This window comes from Callionymus lyra, chromosome 5 (assembly GCF_982586985.1).
Source record: "Callionymus lyra chromosome 5, fCalLyr1.hap1.1, whole genome shotgun sequence".
NCBI classification, from domain to species: Eukaryota; Metazoa; Chordata; class Actinopteri; order Syngnathiformes; family Callionymidae; genus Callionymus; species Callionymus lyra.
In genome coordinates this window covers 14,031,629-14,047,740 of record NC_141822.1, presented here as the reverse complement: position 1 = coordinate 14,047,740, position 16,112 = coordinate 14,031,629, and the positions used below count along the sequence as shown (strand labels likewise).

General features: G+C 38.0%; 2 protein-coding genes across 2 annotated transcripts in view; both read left to right on the top strand.

The window, feature by feature from the left end:
* arrdc1b (arrestin domain containing 1b) overlaps nt 1-7,269 on the top strand; it is a 31,675-nt gene extending 24,406 nt beyond the window's left edge. The window contains exons 4-8 of the mRNA XM_087791049.1: nt 1,245-1,399; nt 2,438-2,620; nt 2,678-2,854; nt 4,001-4,439; nt 5,356-7,269. Of these exons, the coding sequence (XP_087647175.1) occupies nt 1,245-1,399; nt 2,438-2,620; nt 2,678-2,854; nt 4,001-4,439; nt 5,356-5,414 (1,013 nt within the window). The 3' untranslated portion in view covers nt 5,415-7,269. The remainder of the gene's footprint in view (nt 1-1,244; nt 1,400-2,437; nt 2,621-2,677; nt 2,855-4,000; nt 4,440-5,355) is intronic.
* Nucleotides 7,270-8,495: 1,226 nt separating this feature from the next.
* Nucleotides 8,496-14,093, top strand: slc31a2 (solute carrier family 31 member 2). The gene is made up of 4 exons (XM_087792471.1): nt 8,496-8,651; nt 12,596-12,662; nt 13,400-13,622; nt 13,679-14,093. The coding sequence occupies exons 1-4, from the start codon at nt 8,643-8,645 to the stop codon at nt 13,842-13,844; spliced, it is 465 nt and encodes a 154-aa protein (XP_087648597.1). The 5' UTR covers nt 8,496-8,642; the 3' UTR covers nt 13,845-14,093.
* Nucleotides 14,094-16,112: the final 2,019 nt, after the last annotated feature.

Sequence of the window (16,112 nt, the reverse complement as noted above, 5' to 3'; positions counted from 1 at the left end):
TCATGGCGTCATGGCGGAAGAAAATTGTACCGTCTCTGCTTTGTGTCGTGGGACGTCAACTTGGATAAAAAGCCCATCGATCAGCAGCATTCTTATACACCGGTTGCAATCGTGGCTGCAGAATAGACTAGTTTTTCTTTCATGGGAGTCTTGACTAAAATTAATTTTCTAATGCACGTCTGAAGGTGAAACAACCTTTTAATGGAGCCAAGTTTTCAAACGTCAAGAATACAAAAACAGGCTTCTGAGAGCATCCACTACTTCCGAAGCACACGTGCATCAACCTGATGTCCATCTCTTCGCTTTAATGCGTGATAGAAAACATGAAGTTGATGTGTCAGATATCAGGTTACTGGGCACCTCTGAGGGCAACACAGTGTTTATCAGCAGCTCAGTCGAGAGCCGGAGCACACTGGGGTTATTTTTAGAGCCCTCTCCTGTTGTGCAGTCGCTGGTTAATTTGTCTTCATACCCCCATGCTTCTCCACTCCCCTCCACTCCCCTCCTGTCTCCTCAAGGCACAAGACATTTTAATAATCTCCTTTCAGTTTATCAAGTGTTCGCTGCTGCCCCCCGCTGTCGCATCGGCCACACTACAGCTGTGGCCTCTAATTTGAGGAGTCGGTTAATGAACAGGTGTTAGATAAGTTATGATATTTCAGGCTTCTTTTTAAGTGTTTATTATTTAATTTACCTTGAGAGCAAGATATTGTTTATGTTTGTGTGATCTTTAGTTGGTCGTTTAATGCCTCAGTTCACCTTAAACTCTATGTACCTGGAAAATACATTTAAATGTTTTGTTGTTATTATTATTATTATTATTATTATTGTTAGCAAAGTAAGCCCATGCTGAAGAAAACTACCGCTTTATCTTTCATGTTAACTTTTAGAACTCATTGATAAACACTTAATTACACAGAAGAAATAAATGTTATTATAATACTATTATAATTCTATATAAAGCAACATGTGAATAAAATATATTTATGTCATTCTTGCAACACAATAATAATTAAAATGAATGTTGTTTATATTTGTTGTTCTACTAATCAGTCAAACATTTACATTAAAACTAAATATAAATTAAAAAAAAGAAACAATAGATTGTAATTAGTATATGATAAAAGCTTCTACAATATTTTCCATATAAAATGGTGTGTTCTTGGGTATATTTTTACCAGACACTTGCACAGTATTTACTCGTCATGTTTGGAAAATCTTCTAATAAGTTTAATTTTCCTCAGTTGCAATTCCAACGTCGTTCGAGGGACCTTTTGGGAAAGTGATTTACAAAATAAAGGCGACCATCGACACGCCGCGCTTCTCAAAGGACTACAAGGCTCAGAGAATCTTCTATTTGCTGAACATGCTCAACCTGAACGAGATTCCCGACATCGAAGTAAGTAACTTCCATTTTATGATGATATAGTATGAAATTAGATTTTCTGTTTTGAAATCCAAACCAACACTATTTCCGTTTGAATGTCAAAATAACTTTTTCAAATGTTGTACCATAATGTCTGTTTTACATCATGGAGCTTCTTTTCTGTTATTTAAGAGTTTTTCTGCACCAACTGTCATACTACTGACAAAATATTGTGACTGCAATATCGTACATTTTTCTACACGCACATTTGAAAACTCAGTTATAAGCTCAGAGGTTCTACTTCAGGATTCATGTTACAAAATGTAACAGAAAATGTAAAACTTATGTCTTTATGTTATAATGTGTTGTTGCTTTAGGAAGATAACTGTAAAGGAAAAAGGTTATTAATAAATTAGAAGTTTTAATGAAACCTCTGAGAATCAGTGAACACATCGTTCAATTGTTTGACCAAATCTTTCTTTTCCTACTAAGCTACTCCCTTGAGACCAGCTAGTTGAGTCACTTCTCGAATCTTAATTTCTTTGATTTTAAAGGTTTGACTAGAGGTCAGCGACCTTGGAGCCATTTACAACATTCCTATGTCAAAAAAAAAAATTGATTTATAAACGGATGCTTTCACAGTTGATAATCCTGTAAAACCTTTTTTTAATTAACAAAAAATGAATTTATAAATCTAATGTTTCATTCAAAAGTCAGTGGAGGAGCGAACTGTACTAGTAATCAATGATCAACTATCAATTCAAATATTTAATAACCAATATAAATCAGGTCCACACTTTTTAATCTCTCAGCAGAAGATGTTAAGACATTTTAGAAAGTAATATTGTCAACTTTTAATGTTTTTTTATATGTAGACTGGAGCGTTGTGATGCTTTTAAAGATTGGTCCATGAACTTCATATGTGGATTCACTTCACGTCTTCTCTAAATTCAGATAAACATTAATTTGCTACGTGTCTCACCGAGCAGTGAAGCGTGTATTTCTGTTTAAAAGACGTAAATGATTTGCTGATTCGGGCCAAAAAAAAAAACCCACTTTGCGTCTCCGCAGCAATCGAGCTACGCCGTCATCACCAAGAAGTTCAGCTACCTGCTGGTGAAGACCGGGACCTTGCTGCTGAAAAGCCAGAGCGACCGCCGCGGTTACATCCCGGGTCAGGTGATCCAGTTGGCCACGGAGATCCACAACAAGTCCGGCAAGGACACAGGATGCGTGTTGGCCAGTCTCATTCAGGTAACCATGACTCGGCACGTTAGTCCACCATCTCGTTCCATCGATGTTGTCGTCCAGAAAGTGACGTACAAGGCCAAGAGGCCCGTGTACGACCTGCGGACCATCGCCGAGGTGGAGGGCGCCGGCGTGAAGGCGGGGAAACACGCGGAGTGGCGAGAGCAGATCATCGTCCCTCCTCTGCCTCAGTCGGCGCTCGACTGCTGCAGCCTCATCGACATCCAGTACTTCATCCAGGTCAGTGTTCCTGGTGTTTGTGACTGTGAAGGTCAACGTGTTGAACTCGTCATTATCAGTTAAGATTTACAATGAGTTCCTTATCTTTTTTAAGGTTTTAATGTTGGTCCACAAACACGGATATAATCAAGATAAAATGAGCCTCCAACAACCTAAAGACTATATAACAATCAGACCTGTAACTGAGGGTTACGTAAATATTTGAGCTGCAGCTTCATATGTCTGAAGATTTTGGCGTCTTGCGTAGATGGCGAGTTATTGGATCATAAACAACACATTAACTTCCTATTTACGTCTAAAATGATATTATGATTACTTGTTGTTTACGACTATGAGTTTGTGTTTCTATCCCTTTATCTGTGATTAATTCCTTAACATCTAAAAATTGTTATTTATATTAACAGTGTAATGTCAGTTTAATGGACAAGTTGATAATATAGTTTTCTATGAATCCTTTATTAAATTGAGGTACAGCCTTTATTGATATCAGAATTATTATTATTATTATTATTATAGTGTTAATATACAGAAATATACACACGTTAATTCAACTTATAATTGAATTTCATTGTCTAATCATGATATTGTTATCTCAAGAAACACTACATAAGACGTAGCTGTCAAACTCCATCAAGCAAGCGGCCGAAATTCTACTACTAGACTTAAAAAAAAAAAAAAAAAAAGTCAGGGGCCAAGAAGTTAAACCAGAATGACCTGTCAGTCATCTATTTTAATGATCTCTGGTTAACTTAAGCACACATGTTGTTCAGTCTTAAAATTTGAATATTGGTATCTAAAGCTGAAAAACAAGAAAGTAATATAAACGTCATACCACGGGGTTTATAGACTAGTTTCTTGTTTCACTTGAAAAATATACTTCAAAGGTTTTGGGGGCCACATAAAATGACTTGGTGGTCACATGTGATCTAAGGGAAGAGATGAAAAGATCCCGGACACTCACAATGCTCAGAAAAAAACCCTGCCTTTTATGAGGCAGAAACCTTGAGCAGAACCAGACTCAGTCTTCTGCTCTGGAGTATGGAGGGAGAAGGAGAGGAAGATGGAAAGGAGAAGGAGAGCGAAGAGTGAGAGATGTGTATCTTCTCCTCCTGACACGGTCTTTCTTCTCCTCCGTCGGTGTTCCAGGTGTCGCTGAAGTCTCCAGACGCCGTGGTCACTCTGCCCATCTACATCGGGAACATCGCGGTCAACAGGACGCCCTCCAGCCTGCCCTCCTTCCCCTCCAGCCTGGATCAGTCGGGGGTCATGCCCAGCGCCCCCCCGATAGAGGACGACCTGGACGAGGGTCTGTGTGCGGGGGGCGGGGCCAGTGAGGAGCTCCCCACCAAGAGCCACTCCCAGCAGGACGCCACCGGTCAGCCGGTCACCATGTCGCCCGGCAGCTTCGGTTACCCGGCCGGTGGACCTCTGCCCCCGGGCTTCATGCCCGAACCCAGCGCCCCCTTTTTCTGCCTGTCGACCGGCGCCACCATTCCTTTCTTCACGGCGGGGAACCCCACCCCGGTGCCCACCTCCTGCTCCCTCATCCTGCCTCCAGAGTACAGCAGCTGGGACTACCCTCATGGTGGGTCTGAGTTATTTTTGTTTAATGAACACAACAGTTTATGACTTAAAGCCATATATATATATATATATATATATATATATATATATATATATATATATATATATTTATGTATATATATGTATAATTGTTTCATATGCATATACATGTACGTTATACGTGTTATGATAAACGTTGGATTAATTAAAAACTTTGTTTTATAGTTTTAAACAATAGGATAAAATGATTAAACATACTTTACTTCATCTTGTTAGATCAGTGCTCACTTTATTTGTGACTCGATAATATATTTAACTTAACTTGGATCTGAGATTTAAACCCTTAAGTAGAGGCACCTGTGGAAATAAATATTAACAATATATATATTTATATTTTAACGATTTAATTGAGAATTCTGAAGATATTAATGAAGCTTTGGAGGCTTTTATCATTTTTCCTTGTTTTAATTACCTCTGCCAAGGAGGTCATTTATTTAAATAATATAAGACATATTGAATAAATACTATTATAAACAATAATGCAAAAACATGTATAATAATGATAGATCGTGAAATAATTTGTTTGTTTTTTAGGAAAACAACTAAAAAGCATATGCATTAAATAGATGTACTTTTGTTATTATTTTTTTTTTTTATCCGAAAAGTTTAATAAAGGGAAGGAGAAAGAAGACAGCATTACTTTACCGTCTGGATCCCCAAATATTTTTGCAGAATATGTGAAGAAAATTAAAGCTTCTTTAAGCTCAAAAGTACAGACAATATTTCAAAGATTCTGATCGTATTTTTGGTCAGTATGAATTGAGTTTGTGAGGTTTGTGAACGACGGCAATACAACGGCTCATCGAAGAAAATACACAACAATTCCTGTCGACTTCACTGCGTCTGTGACTGATAACCGTTCGCTTCTGTTGTTCCAGAGCCGCCGCCGACCTACGAGGAAAGTTGCCCCGAGTCGAGTGTGACCAGCAGACAGTAGAGAAGCGACGGCTCGGCTTAAGTTAAGAACTCATGACGACGTTGATGGAAGAGGTTTGTCATCGTCCGTCGGTTGAAGTGGATCATGGACGTGATGTAAGACAGTTTGACTCGACGGTTCGACTCGACGGTTTGACTCGACGGTTTGACTCGACGGTTTGACTCGACGGTTTGACTCGACGGTTTGACTCGACGGTTTGACTCGACGGTTCGACTCGACGGTTCGACTCGACGGTTCGACTCGACAGTTTGACTCGACGGTTCGACTCGACGGTTCGACTCGACGGTTCGACTCATCAGTGCCTCCAGAGAGAACCTGGAACATCTTCACTCACGTTTATGCTTCGACTGAAAAAGATAATGTTTTATGTTTGGATTGTTGCACAAGAAATTCAGTGAAAATGATGCTGATACACCAAACTTTTGTGTGTGTGTGTTTGTGTGTATATATATGTGGGGGTGTATGTGTGTGTGTGTGCGTGTGTGTGTGAGTTCTTCTGCGGGAAAGAAGAGGCAAAATCTGCGAGTCAGTGATTTAGATCATCTTTTATTACTTTAATATAATCGAATGAAGTGCAAAATCATGATTTTAATCGTTGAAGGTCGAGTCATACTTTAGTTGAGTTTCAGGTTATTTCCCACATCATTGCAAAGACGTCAGACTTACTTTGAATGACTAGAAATGTTATGATCGGACGATTCATAGGATAAATAAATAAATATAATCGTGAGCAAGAAGACAAAGGTTTTAGTGGCAGTTGATTGAAGTAAAAAGGTTTAACAAATAATATATAATCGTTTCCAGATCCGCCCTCGCCTGTTGTTTTTAAGTTTGAATATATTAAAATATAAACAAAGGTTTAAGTTGAATGTGTACAAGAAACGTTCAGAAATACATCAACGTATTGTCTGTGTTAAGAGCGACTGTGGTATGATTGTGTTTTTCTTGTTTTTAAAAAACAAATAAAAGTTCAGTCCCAGCATATATTTAACAAATAAGTTTTATCTTGTTTTGTTTTTTTTCTAAACATTTCGCCACCTTTTCAAACTAATTGTCGATTAAAGAATGTTTACTTTATATTACGTTTAAACGGTTTATATTTATATGCAAGTCGAATGAAGATGACGCGCTGGGGCACACTGCCCTCTGGTGGTCAGTGTAGGAACTGAAACCTGGTTTAAACACCATTGTAACTCTGGTTTAAATCAGAATAATGTTGACACTTATCTACTATAATGCCTTACTTGAGTGTTGAATAGATACTTTATTGGGTGTTCATGTGCACAGTACTGTACTTTTGAAAAACGAGTGTGTATCTTGTGAATGTGTGAATCAAATGTTCACTGGTTAATTAAATTGATTGGAAACTGTATATTTTATAATAGTTAGAATTTATATTACAAAAATAATAACAACCTGGGTCGTTAAATGTGTTTGTTTTATTCTGATATTATTGTCATGATTATAAGCACAGAAACGGAAGCTTCATTATGTTTAGTTATTAGAACTTTTGTTATGACGCGTCTCACGAATGTCCATCAACACATGATGTCCAGTTTGTTTTCACGAGCGCTTGATAGAAGCAACGGTAGCATCTCCACCAACATGTTCCTGTCACGGCTGGTTTCACGCTCCTGGTTCCAACGCTGCCTTCAGCTGCACCTTCATCTCGAGGTACCAAAGCTTCATGAAGCCCCTGAGCTCTGTTCTCGGATCTACTTTTCCCTCATCGTCACTCATGGATGAGATGGTCCTGGTTTTTGTATTTTTATACGTTTCTCTCTCTCTCTACGGTTGCACCTTAACGTCGTCTACAGTGTACAGGTGTGTACAGAAATAAAGTTATTCAACATGAGTTGTGTGTATTTGATTGATGTTTGAGGAAGTAAGAGGAACCGAGTGGAGCCTCAGTTGCTTCAAGAAAGACGATCGTCTTCGACTCTCTGGAGCAACAACTCAAGAGTCTGGATGACCTTCGGAGATCCTGGAAACTTAAGCTTATAAATAAATAATGTGAAAAAATTAAATATGTATCTTCAGAATTTCTGCTCAACAAAATTATGAACAAAAAATATTTTGATTTTCAACAAAATGTCAGTTTGTTTCTTTATAAATATTCTGATTATTTACAATGTTATTATAACTTAACTGGTGAAGAAAAAGAAAGAAGGGAGTGTTTTTAAGGTACATCAGTTCCATTAGAATGTTGTTGTAAACATTACATATTTTTATTATTGAAATGTTGCACTCGCTGTTACACTTGGTTTTGTGTGAATTATGTTCAGGGTTGCTACAATTTAAGACAAATTAATTCAAATGTAAGACCAACTTGATAAATAAAGCAAACCTGAAAAAAAAACATCAAATTAAACAAGTTTAGGGACAATTCTACCTATTTTATATTGTAACAAAATAATAAACTTTTTTTTTTTACCGGAAAAATGGATATTAAATAAATAAAATAATACAAAAGTATTTTCAGATTCGAAACTAACATACAATCTTACGTATTATGTTTTTTAAGACCTTTGTATTTCTTATATAATCCATTGTAATGTAAGTTAATGCCTTATTTATAATTTCATGAATGCATTTTAATACTTTTAAAGAAAACCCATGAACATATCGTTTTTTTAATGAAAATCGAATGAATGATTTCTACATTGAAAGGTTTCATCTGTTTTTTATTGAATAATTGAATAAAATAACGTTTAATACCTTTTAATATTTACTTATAAAAAATAGTGGGGCCTACATTTTATAACCGATTATGGATTGATCTATATACCATATTTATTTATCTTTCAAACCCAGGAAGCTCTAGTGTATTTGAGATAGTTTTTATGTGTATAATATTTTGATCACGTCAACCGAAAGACACGGAAAACCATTAGAAAGTTTTTTGGAATTCAAAACAAAACTTGAAGGAAACATATTAACAAGAAAATCACTATCACGTGAATAGTTGCGTAACTTCGGCATTTTATTCGTATCTTGCTCAATTTCCCTCTCACAAAACTCCATTACCCATCAGCCCCCTCTTTGTTGTCACGGGGTGTGAGATGTGGGCGGAGTCAAGCAGCTCAAGCGAGACACTCATTTATATTCACGCTTCAATCTCAGCTGCTCGAACCCTTTGTTGTGTCGCCGCTGGTTCCGTCCAAACCCGGGTGTCCTCATGAGACTCTAGCCGCTCGCCGAGCACCGTGAGCCCGCCTGAGCTGCACCATGATGTCGGTGAGTCTTCGCTGCCTCAGCAGGAATTATTTATGCGCCACTACTTCCGAAACAATCTCTCTGCGCGTTTATTACTTGTAGTTTGACTTTTATTGACGCTTTTACTCAACATTGTTGAGGAAAATAACACATTATTTATTCGTTTTTTTCGGTATATTTTTTAAACATATGCTCGATAATCTCGTCGCTTTACTGATGTTTCAAATATTGAACTAGTACTTTAGTATATGTTGTTAGGCCTGGTTCCATGTTCTTTAATATTTAGTTACTTTTAGTTAACTAGTTAACCGAACGTGGATTTGCTTGTTGTAAAAATGAAATAACATCAAAATAGTCTTAAAAACATGTGAACAAAATGAAATATTCATTAAAGGAGTTTTAATGTAACATACTGGGGATTTCCTTAAAAAGTATGCAAATGCATTACATTCATGACATTCTAAATAAGGTATTAACAGACATTATAATGGATTAAATAAGAAATACAAAGGTCTTAAAACATGTAATAAGTAAGATTTTATGTTAGTTTCGAATGTGAAAATACTTTTGTAGTATTTTATTTATTTATTATCCATTTTTTTCGGTGAAAAAGTCATGTTTATTTTTTTTGTTAAAATATAAAATGCGTAAAATTGTCCCTAAACTTGTTTAATTTTATGATTGTCTTTTCAGGTTTTCTTAATTTATGAAGTTTGTCTTAAATTTGAATGAATTAGTCTTAAGTTGAAACAACCCTGAACACAACTGACACAAAACCAAGTGTAACAGCGAGTCTAACACTTGATCGCTCGCCTGGAAATCTAACTAGACAAACTCAATGATCGCGACCGACTCGTCGAACCAGTCAGTTTGTGGTTTAATCTTTAACAAAGTTAAAGAAGTTGTTTAACGGCCGACAAGGAATACGTTTTAATATGCAGATCTTATGATTTTTGTAATAAAATCCAACTTAACGACTTACTTTACTGAGATGATCTCCGTTATTTTAACCAGAAAGTGATGTTCAAACTCTTGTTTTCTTCCATGACTTGTTGATTTCGGTGGTCGTACATTAACTAACGTGGCTCAATTTTCTGGGCGAGTCAAGATGCCGACGATCCTGTGGAAGCTGAAGACGATCACGTCTGTTATCTTAAGATGTTTTTCTACTGCATGATTCTACAGTTTATCACAGTCTTTGAGGATCATCCGTGAAACATCGCAAACTCGGGCTCAAACTTGACTTAATATTTGTTATTCGACAATAATTGTCATGTTAGACTCGTCGTTTGATTCTTGACGCACCAGTTTTTTATGATCCAGGTGCGGCCGAGTTAAATATTCTGTTTCGGATCCAATGTTGTCGTGTTTCAAACCTTTGCAAACCGCAAATGAACATGTCGTTGTCACTCGGTGACGTCTCTGCGACACACTGGTAATGAGAGCGTGTGTGTCGCACTAACCACTATTGTTTCGGACACAGGACCGTTTCGGAGGTCGGAGGTCACAAGTTATAGCGTAACAATGCAGATTCTCTTGTCCGTGACGTTCAAGAATTTCGACGACTTGGCAAAGTGTATTTGAATGACTTCACCAATGAAACCAGCGTCTCTTACGGATTGTGGTTCGCACGGATTCCAGTGAATGTTTTCGACATTAATAACCTTCCCTTCAATACCAGTTCGTGAACAATAGTTTTTTCGTTATCGATTTCATGGAAGAAAATGACATTACACATACAATACATAGTTAAAATATATACTATAAAATGTAGCATGATTCAATACTTCAGTACTTCAGTAGCATTTCGGGTGGTGCTAGAAAGACTAGAAAGATGGTTTTGATCACTGTTGTATAAATTTCCGAGCATTTTAAATACTTTTTTTTTAATTCACTCATTTGATTCTCTTATTGGTGATGTTTAACACTGACTTTGAACTTTAAACCCCTCGACATTTGTTCGTTTCAAAGTTGACTCTGGTGTTACTATCAAAAGCAGAGACACAGGATGGTGGCTGATGTCGTCTAAATGAACGGAAACGTCTGACACCACGCGCTCGTCTCAAGATCGTGCAGGTGATTAAAGAATCAAGCGTTGAGATAGAGTCCGATTGAAGAAAGACGGGGAATACCCAGAGATATTTAAAGGCAACGCAAGTTATTTTAACGTGCAACTAGGGTTGTCACGATAGTAACATTTTCAACTCAATACTTAGGAAAACATTCGATGCTAGTGATGGTCGATGTGACGATATATTGTCAATCCCGCCATTTTCTCTTCTATAGTTTGTTCTATTGCGATTTTATTCATTCAATCCGATCCTCCCAGTGTAGGTGTTTTTACAAGAACTGACAATTTGGTACCAATTCTGTACAAACGGCAGGAAAGTACAGCTTATTTTCGGCACCGTGAGGACGGGATACACAAGATTCTTCTGCTTCTTCGAGAGAAAACAAAAGACCTCGTCTTATTGAAAGGTCGAGTCAAGTTTGTAAATATTTAAAATTGGAAGCGGATGAATGAGGAGTAAATTATTAAGACCTGCAGACTCGGCTGAGCGTACTTGAAGGTTCCTAAAAAATGCTCCTGATCAATACATCACTCATTGCTGCTGCAGCTGTGGTGAGTCTCAGAGTAATATCAGGATCTGTTTCAAACCAGTTTAAAACAATATTCTTTTTTTTTTTAAAACAGAAATAAAGTCTTTCCAGACTAAGATTTCACAGGATGGACGACTAAGAGATGCTGGTTCTCACTTCGGAACAAGAGAAGTGTATCAGCTTTTTAGATTGAGAAGGTGTTAATCCCAGTAGGTTGAATCATCTACACACACCTTCACTGCTGAAGATACTTTGGATTTATTCTGTCTTTCTCTGAAAGTTTTTCTTTGTTCTTGGTTTTCTTTCCCAGTGTTTTCGGTTCTCAAAGCAGTAGGAATTCTTCGGTCGAGGGTTGCTGAACATGTTTGGATGGATGAATAGTTAGGTGGATAGATGGATGGTTATATGATGGATGGATGGATGGATAAACTTAATTGATCCCTCTGGAGATATCCTTCAGGGAATTTGGTTTCCACCACACAGCAATATGTTCATAAATCAAGAACAAAGTGCAATAAAATGAAAACAATGGCAGAAATCTAAGTTTATAGAACATATACCAAAGAGAAATAACACAAATAAAATGATACAAAGATTAACATGGAATATCATCTTTTCACTCCTGCCCCCAAACTCAGAATTACACAATCTAATAGCACGAGGAATGATTGAGTCCCTGAGTCTATTAGTGTTGCATGATGGGAGGAGCATTCGTGCTCCATCTGTTGACGCTACTTCAACCCTGTGGTCTTGTTTTAAGGAGTAATGGTTAAAAAGTTACAGATACAAGAAGGGTTTTTTGGTTCAATTTTCTTCTAGTTTTTCTGCGTTTCCAAGTTTGGACTGGAGTCTACAACCGAAAATAATGGGTGTGAATGCGTTGTGTGGGTCATCTTGACCCGGGATATGTCACCAGGAATTGAAACGGATTGATGGTACTGAACCATTTACACACTTTTTAACTTCTAAATCAGAATCATCTGAAGACGTGACACTTGTTAAATAAAGGTATAGAATCAGTGGCGAGATAACAGGCAGAAACTTTGAGCAGAACCAGGTTCAGTGAGGACTGTCTCTATGTGTGACTGCCTGAGAGGAAGCGAAAGAGGAGAAGGAAGGAAGGAAGGAAAAAAAGAATGAACAATGTAAGTCCAGACGAGGAACAAAACGCGACTTGTTCACTGACAAGATCAGCTGCAGGTTGTTAGTTCCGAGAAGAATAACAGGCCATTGTCTCCACAAATGATGATCTTGGAATATTCCTGCATTAGAGCGCCACCTAGCTGAGGATTGAAATGGAGCGACATTAGATGAACATGTGTCACGTCTGCTGCTGCTAAACTTTACTGATGTTTTTCTTCCAGATGACGTTTGAGGCGTCGAACAATGTTACGCTGCTGTTTGACTTCTGGGAGGTTCACAGTCCTGCAGGTAAGATTTACATTTATACACTTAAGATGTTCTTACAGTTGAGATGACGTCATGAAAACTAATAGATCCAAAACAGTGTTATGTAGGTTTCATTTTGCAGTGAAGAAAAACTTTATTTAACATTTGACGACACATTGAAAACATCAATAACCTTCTTTCCCAGATCTCAAGAAGACCCACTAAGTAATTCTTGGCCTGATCTTAAGATTCTCTTAAGAAGGCAGTTAAGAATGCATCCGTGGCTTGTATCTAAGCACTTTGTTTAGCCAAAACCTTCTTAAGAACCTTCTTACATCTGCAGTGACTCCCTGGAAGAACGTTTGGATCATAAGAACTTGCGAACGATCGGATCATATCTTTGCGCTCCTTTTTGGCCGAACCCTTCTTAAGAACATTCTTACCCCTGCTGTGACTCCCTGGAAGAACGATCGAATCATAAGAACTTACGAACGATCGGATCATATCTTTTCGCTCCTTTTTGGCCGGACTCTTCTTAAGAACCTTACATCTGCAGTGATTCCCTGGAAGAACGATCGAATCAAAAGAACTTACGAACGATCGGTTCATATCTTTGCGCTCCTTTTTGGCCAAACCCTTCTTAAGAACCTTCTTACGTCCTTAAGAACGATAGAATCTAGGAAACCCAGCCAACATCCGTCAAAGAAGAAACAAATTCAAAGATAACTTGATAACACTGACATCTTTGTACGTCACTATAGCAACGGTTCTTTGTCCAGGGATGGCGCTGACGGTGATCGTGGTCCTGCTGTTCACCCTCTTCTACGAGCTCCTCAAAGTGTGGAGGGTGTGGCTTTCCAGCAGCTCCAGCATGGTCGCCACGCCCCCCCCTTACACCAGGTCCATCCAGGGCGACAGCAACTCCGCGCTGGATTACACGCCGTCTGAAGCCCCGCTCACCCCCCACCAGCTGAAGTCCTTCTTCCCCAAGACCAGGAACGGGTGAGGATGTGAAGTCCTCGCACCATGACTCCCCCTGACTGTGTTGTTGTGTCCAGCTGGCTGCTGCACGTGGTCCAGACGCTGCTGCACCTGCTGCAGGTGACCTTGGGCTACATGCTGATGTTGTGCGTCATGTCCTACAACACCTGGATCTTCATCGCCGTCGTCGTGGGCTCCGTCCTCGGCTACTTCCTGTCGTACCCGCTCATCAGCCGCTCCTGATGACCCTGGTCACGGGGAAGTCCAGACACTGGAGGGGGAACTCTGGGAGGGGTTTTTTTGGGGGGGGAGCGGGGGTCACCGGCTGCTACCTCTGAAGTGCCAAATGTTAGAGGAACGACCTGGAAGTCCACTGAGACTGTTCAAACCAATGAAGTGCCTTCCTTCACAATAAAAGCACAGCAACTGTTTTTTTTTTTCTTTGTGATGAATAATTTGCACTTTCAATTAAATAAATGCAGTTTATAATCATCTGTCTTTTGTTTTCCTGTTATAAACAGTTGAGTGACTGAGCAAGATGAATGTTGATAATTAAATTATTATATTTTTTGTTATATAATTAACATCTGGACACAATGTTCTTTCAAAGATTTGTCACTATTTTTGAGCTGGAAAAACATGTGAAGAAAACCCAATCTACAAAAACAAAGGACAGTTTCAGCACAGAAATGTTCTTTTCGTTTGACTGAATATTGATCTGATCCTGCTGAAGAAAGCAAGAGAAAAGATTGAAGGTAAAAAAAATTACTTAAATGACTAAAACGGAAAAGAAAATGCGGAAAAATGTCTGGAAATCTTTTAAAACTCAGTAATTCTTACGACAAAGAGATTAAAAATAATTTTTCAAAGATGTTTATCCAGAGCTGCCAAAAAAGCTAAACTTCATGACTCTGGTTTAAAAAAAACCTTCTCAAAACACACTAAAATATGGATATTACAAAAAAAAAGTTTGAACAGAAGTAGCTGGTAATGAATGATTAAAAAGAAAAAACAGGTTCTATAGGTTCAACAGGTCTGTTGTAGCCCTGGAGGTGACATTATCTCGGGATTTCTTATTTAATCTTGTGATTAAAAATACAGAGATAATCCATGTCACCTCACCAGGGTTGACCCCGCTGGAGAGAAGACATAGATAGGGTCCGTCAATAAAGAAAGACATTTCTTAAATTGCTGAAAAACTCCCACAAAAAAGACAAAAAAAACATTTTATGGTAATAAACAATATTAGTGGTAGATCATTTTTAAATTAACCTCATTAATGTTAAACAAGCGAATCCTTCTGTGTAAACATAAATAAATATGTATAGAAAGTTCTAAAAACTGTAAAACGCGGAAAGGAAAAAACGTTTTTGGCATTTTTGATTTTTTTTTAAATAGACAAGCAAAAAACTAGATATGCTGAAGTCGAAAAGTAAATCATAGAAGTAGCAGTAAAGGGATGACAAGATCGAACACTAGATGGCAGTCTCTAATCCACAATATCTGACACCTCACATCATTTTTAAACTGAGAGCGCCCCCTACCGAAAACATGCGACCACGGGTGGTCTAAAATTAATTTGCATTTATATAGCGCTTTTCCAGACCAGGGTCACAAAGCGCTTAAACAATCGAAACAATACTCAATAAAATATATACTTTAAAGGTCAAGATAACAGTGAGAGCAACACAGGAGTTACAAAAAAAATCAAGGAAAAGCCTGAACAAATAAAAACGTCTTAAGATGTTTCTTGAAAGAGTCAGTAGATCCATCAAGCGTAAGGTAATTTAATTTTCTGGTGACGAAGATAGGCAGCAGAAAACACAGCAGAGTCGCTTTGCTCTGTTTTAACAGTTGGTGAAACAAATGACAAATCAGCTGACACAGCAAAATTCTTCCCATTTTAATCAACATTGAAGGTCACAAACAGTCGTGCGTGAGGGTGTAATAAATAAGGAGAGGTGTCAGTTGTGCAGCAGAAGTAATACTAAGACGTGAAGTTCCGTGAAACATGTAACACGACATGATGAGACTTTGTCCGCTGGGTCGTCGGGGAATTTGACTCGCAACCCCAAAGTGCGTCCGAATCCGTTTGTTAGCAAAAGGTTAAAGGTCGGTTATAAATACGGCTTCTGATCACACGGGAGACTAAAAACATTCGTCGATAAAAGTCACATTTTTTTTCCAATAGAAAGTTAAAATCTTGCAATTTTATTGACAAACCAAACTCTCTAGTGAAAACGACACGAGAAACTTTGAAGCAGGATTTTAGAAAAAAAAACAAAAAAAACTACAAAATATAATAATCTAATGACTATTCGAGGAGAAACTTCCAGAAAAACCTCCACGTGGATGAAGAGTTGAAGATAAAAGATTTTAAATGACCAGAGATAATAAATATCCACGAGCTGGAGACTAAAAAAACTCACGTCGATCAACTCACTGGAGACTTTGAAACCACGAGTCGAGCAGGACAGGAAGTCACTCAAGTCACATGACCTTCCAAAGTTC

What these genes read in the sequence shown, in the direction of transcription:
- slc31a2 (XM_087792471.1), top strand. An exon ending in GGAGGTTCACAGTCCTGCAG is followed by an intron (nt 12,663 to 13,399) that starts GTAAGATTTACA and finishes TTCTTTGTCCAG; the next exon opens with GGATGGCGCTGACGGTGATC. An exon ending in TTCCCCAAGACCAGGAACGG is followed by an intron (nt 13,623 to 13,678) that starts GTGAGGATGTGA and finishes TGTTGTGTCCAG; the next exon opens with CTGGCTGCTGCACGTGGTCC.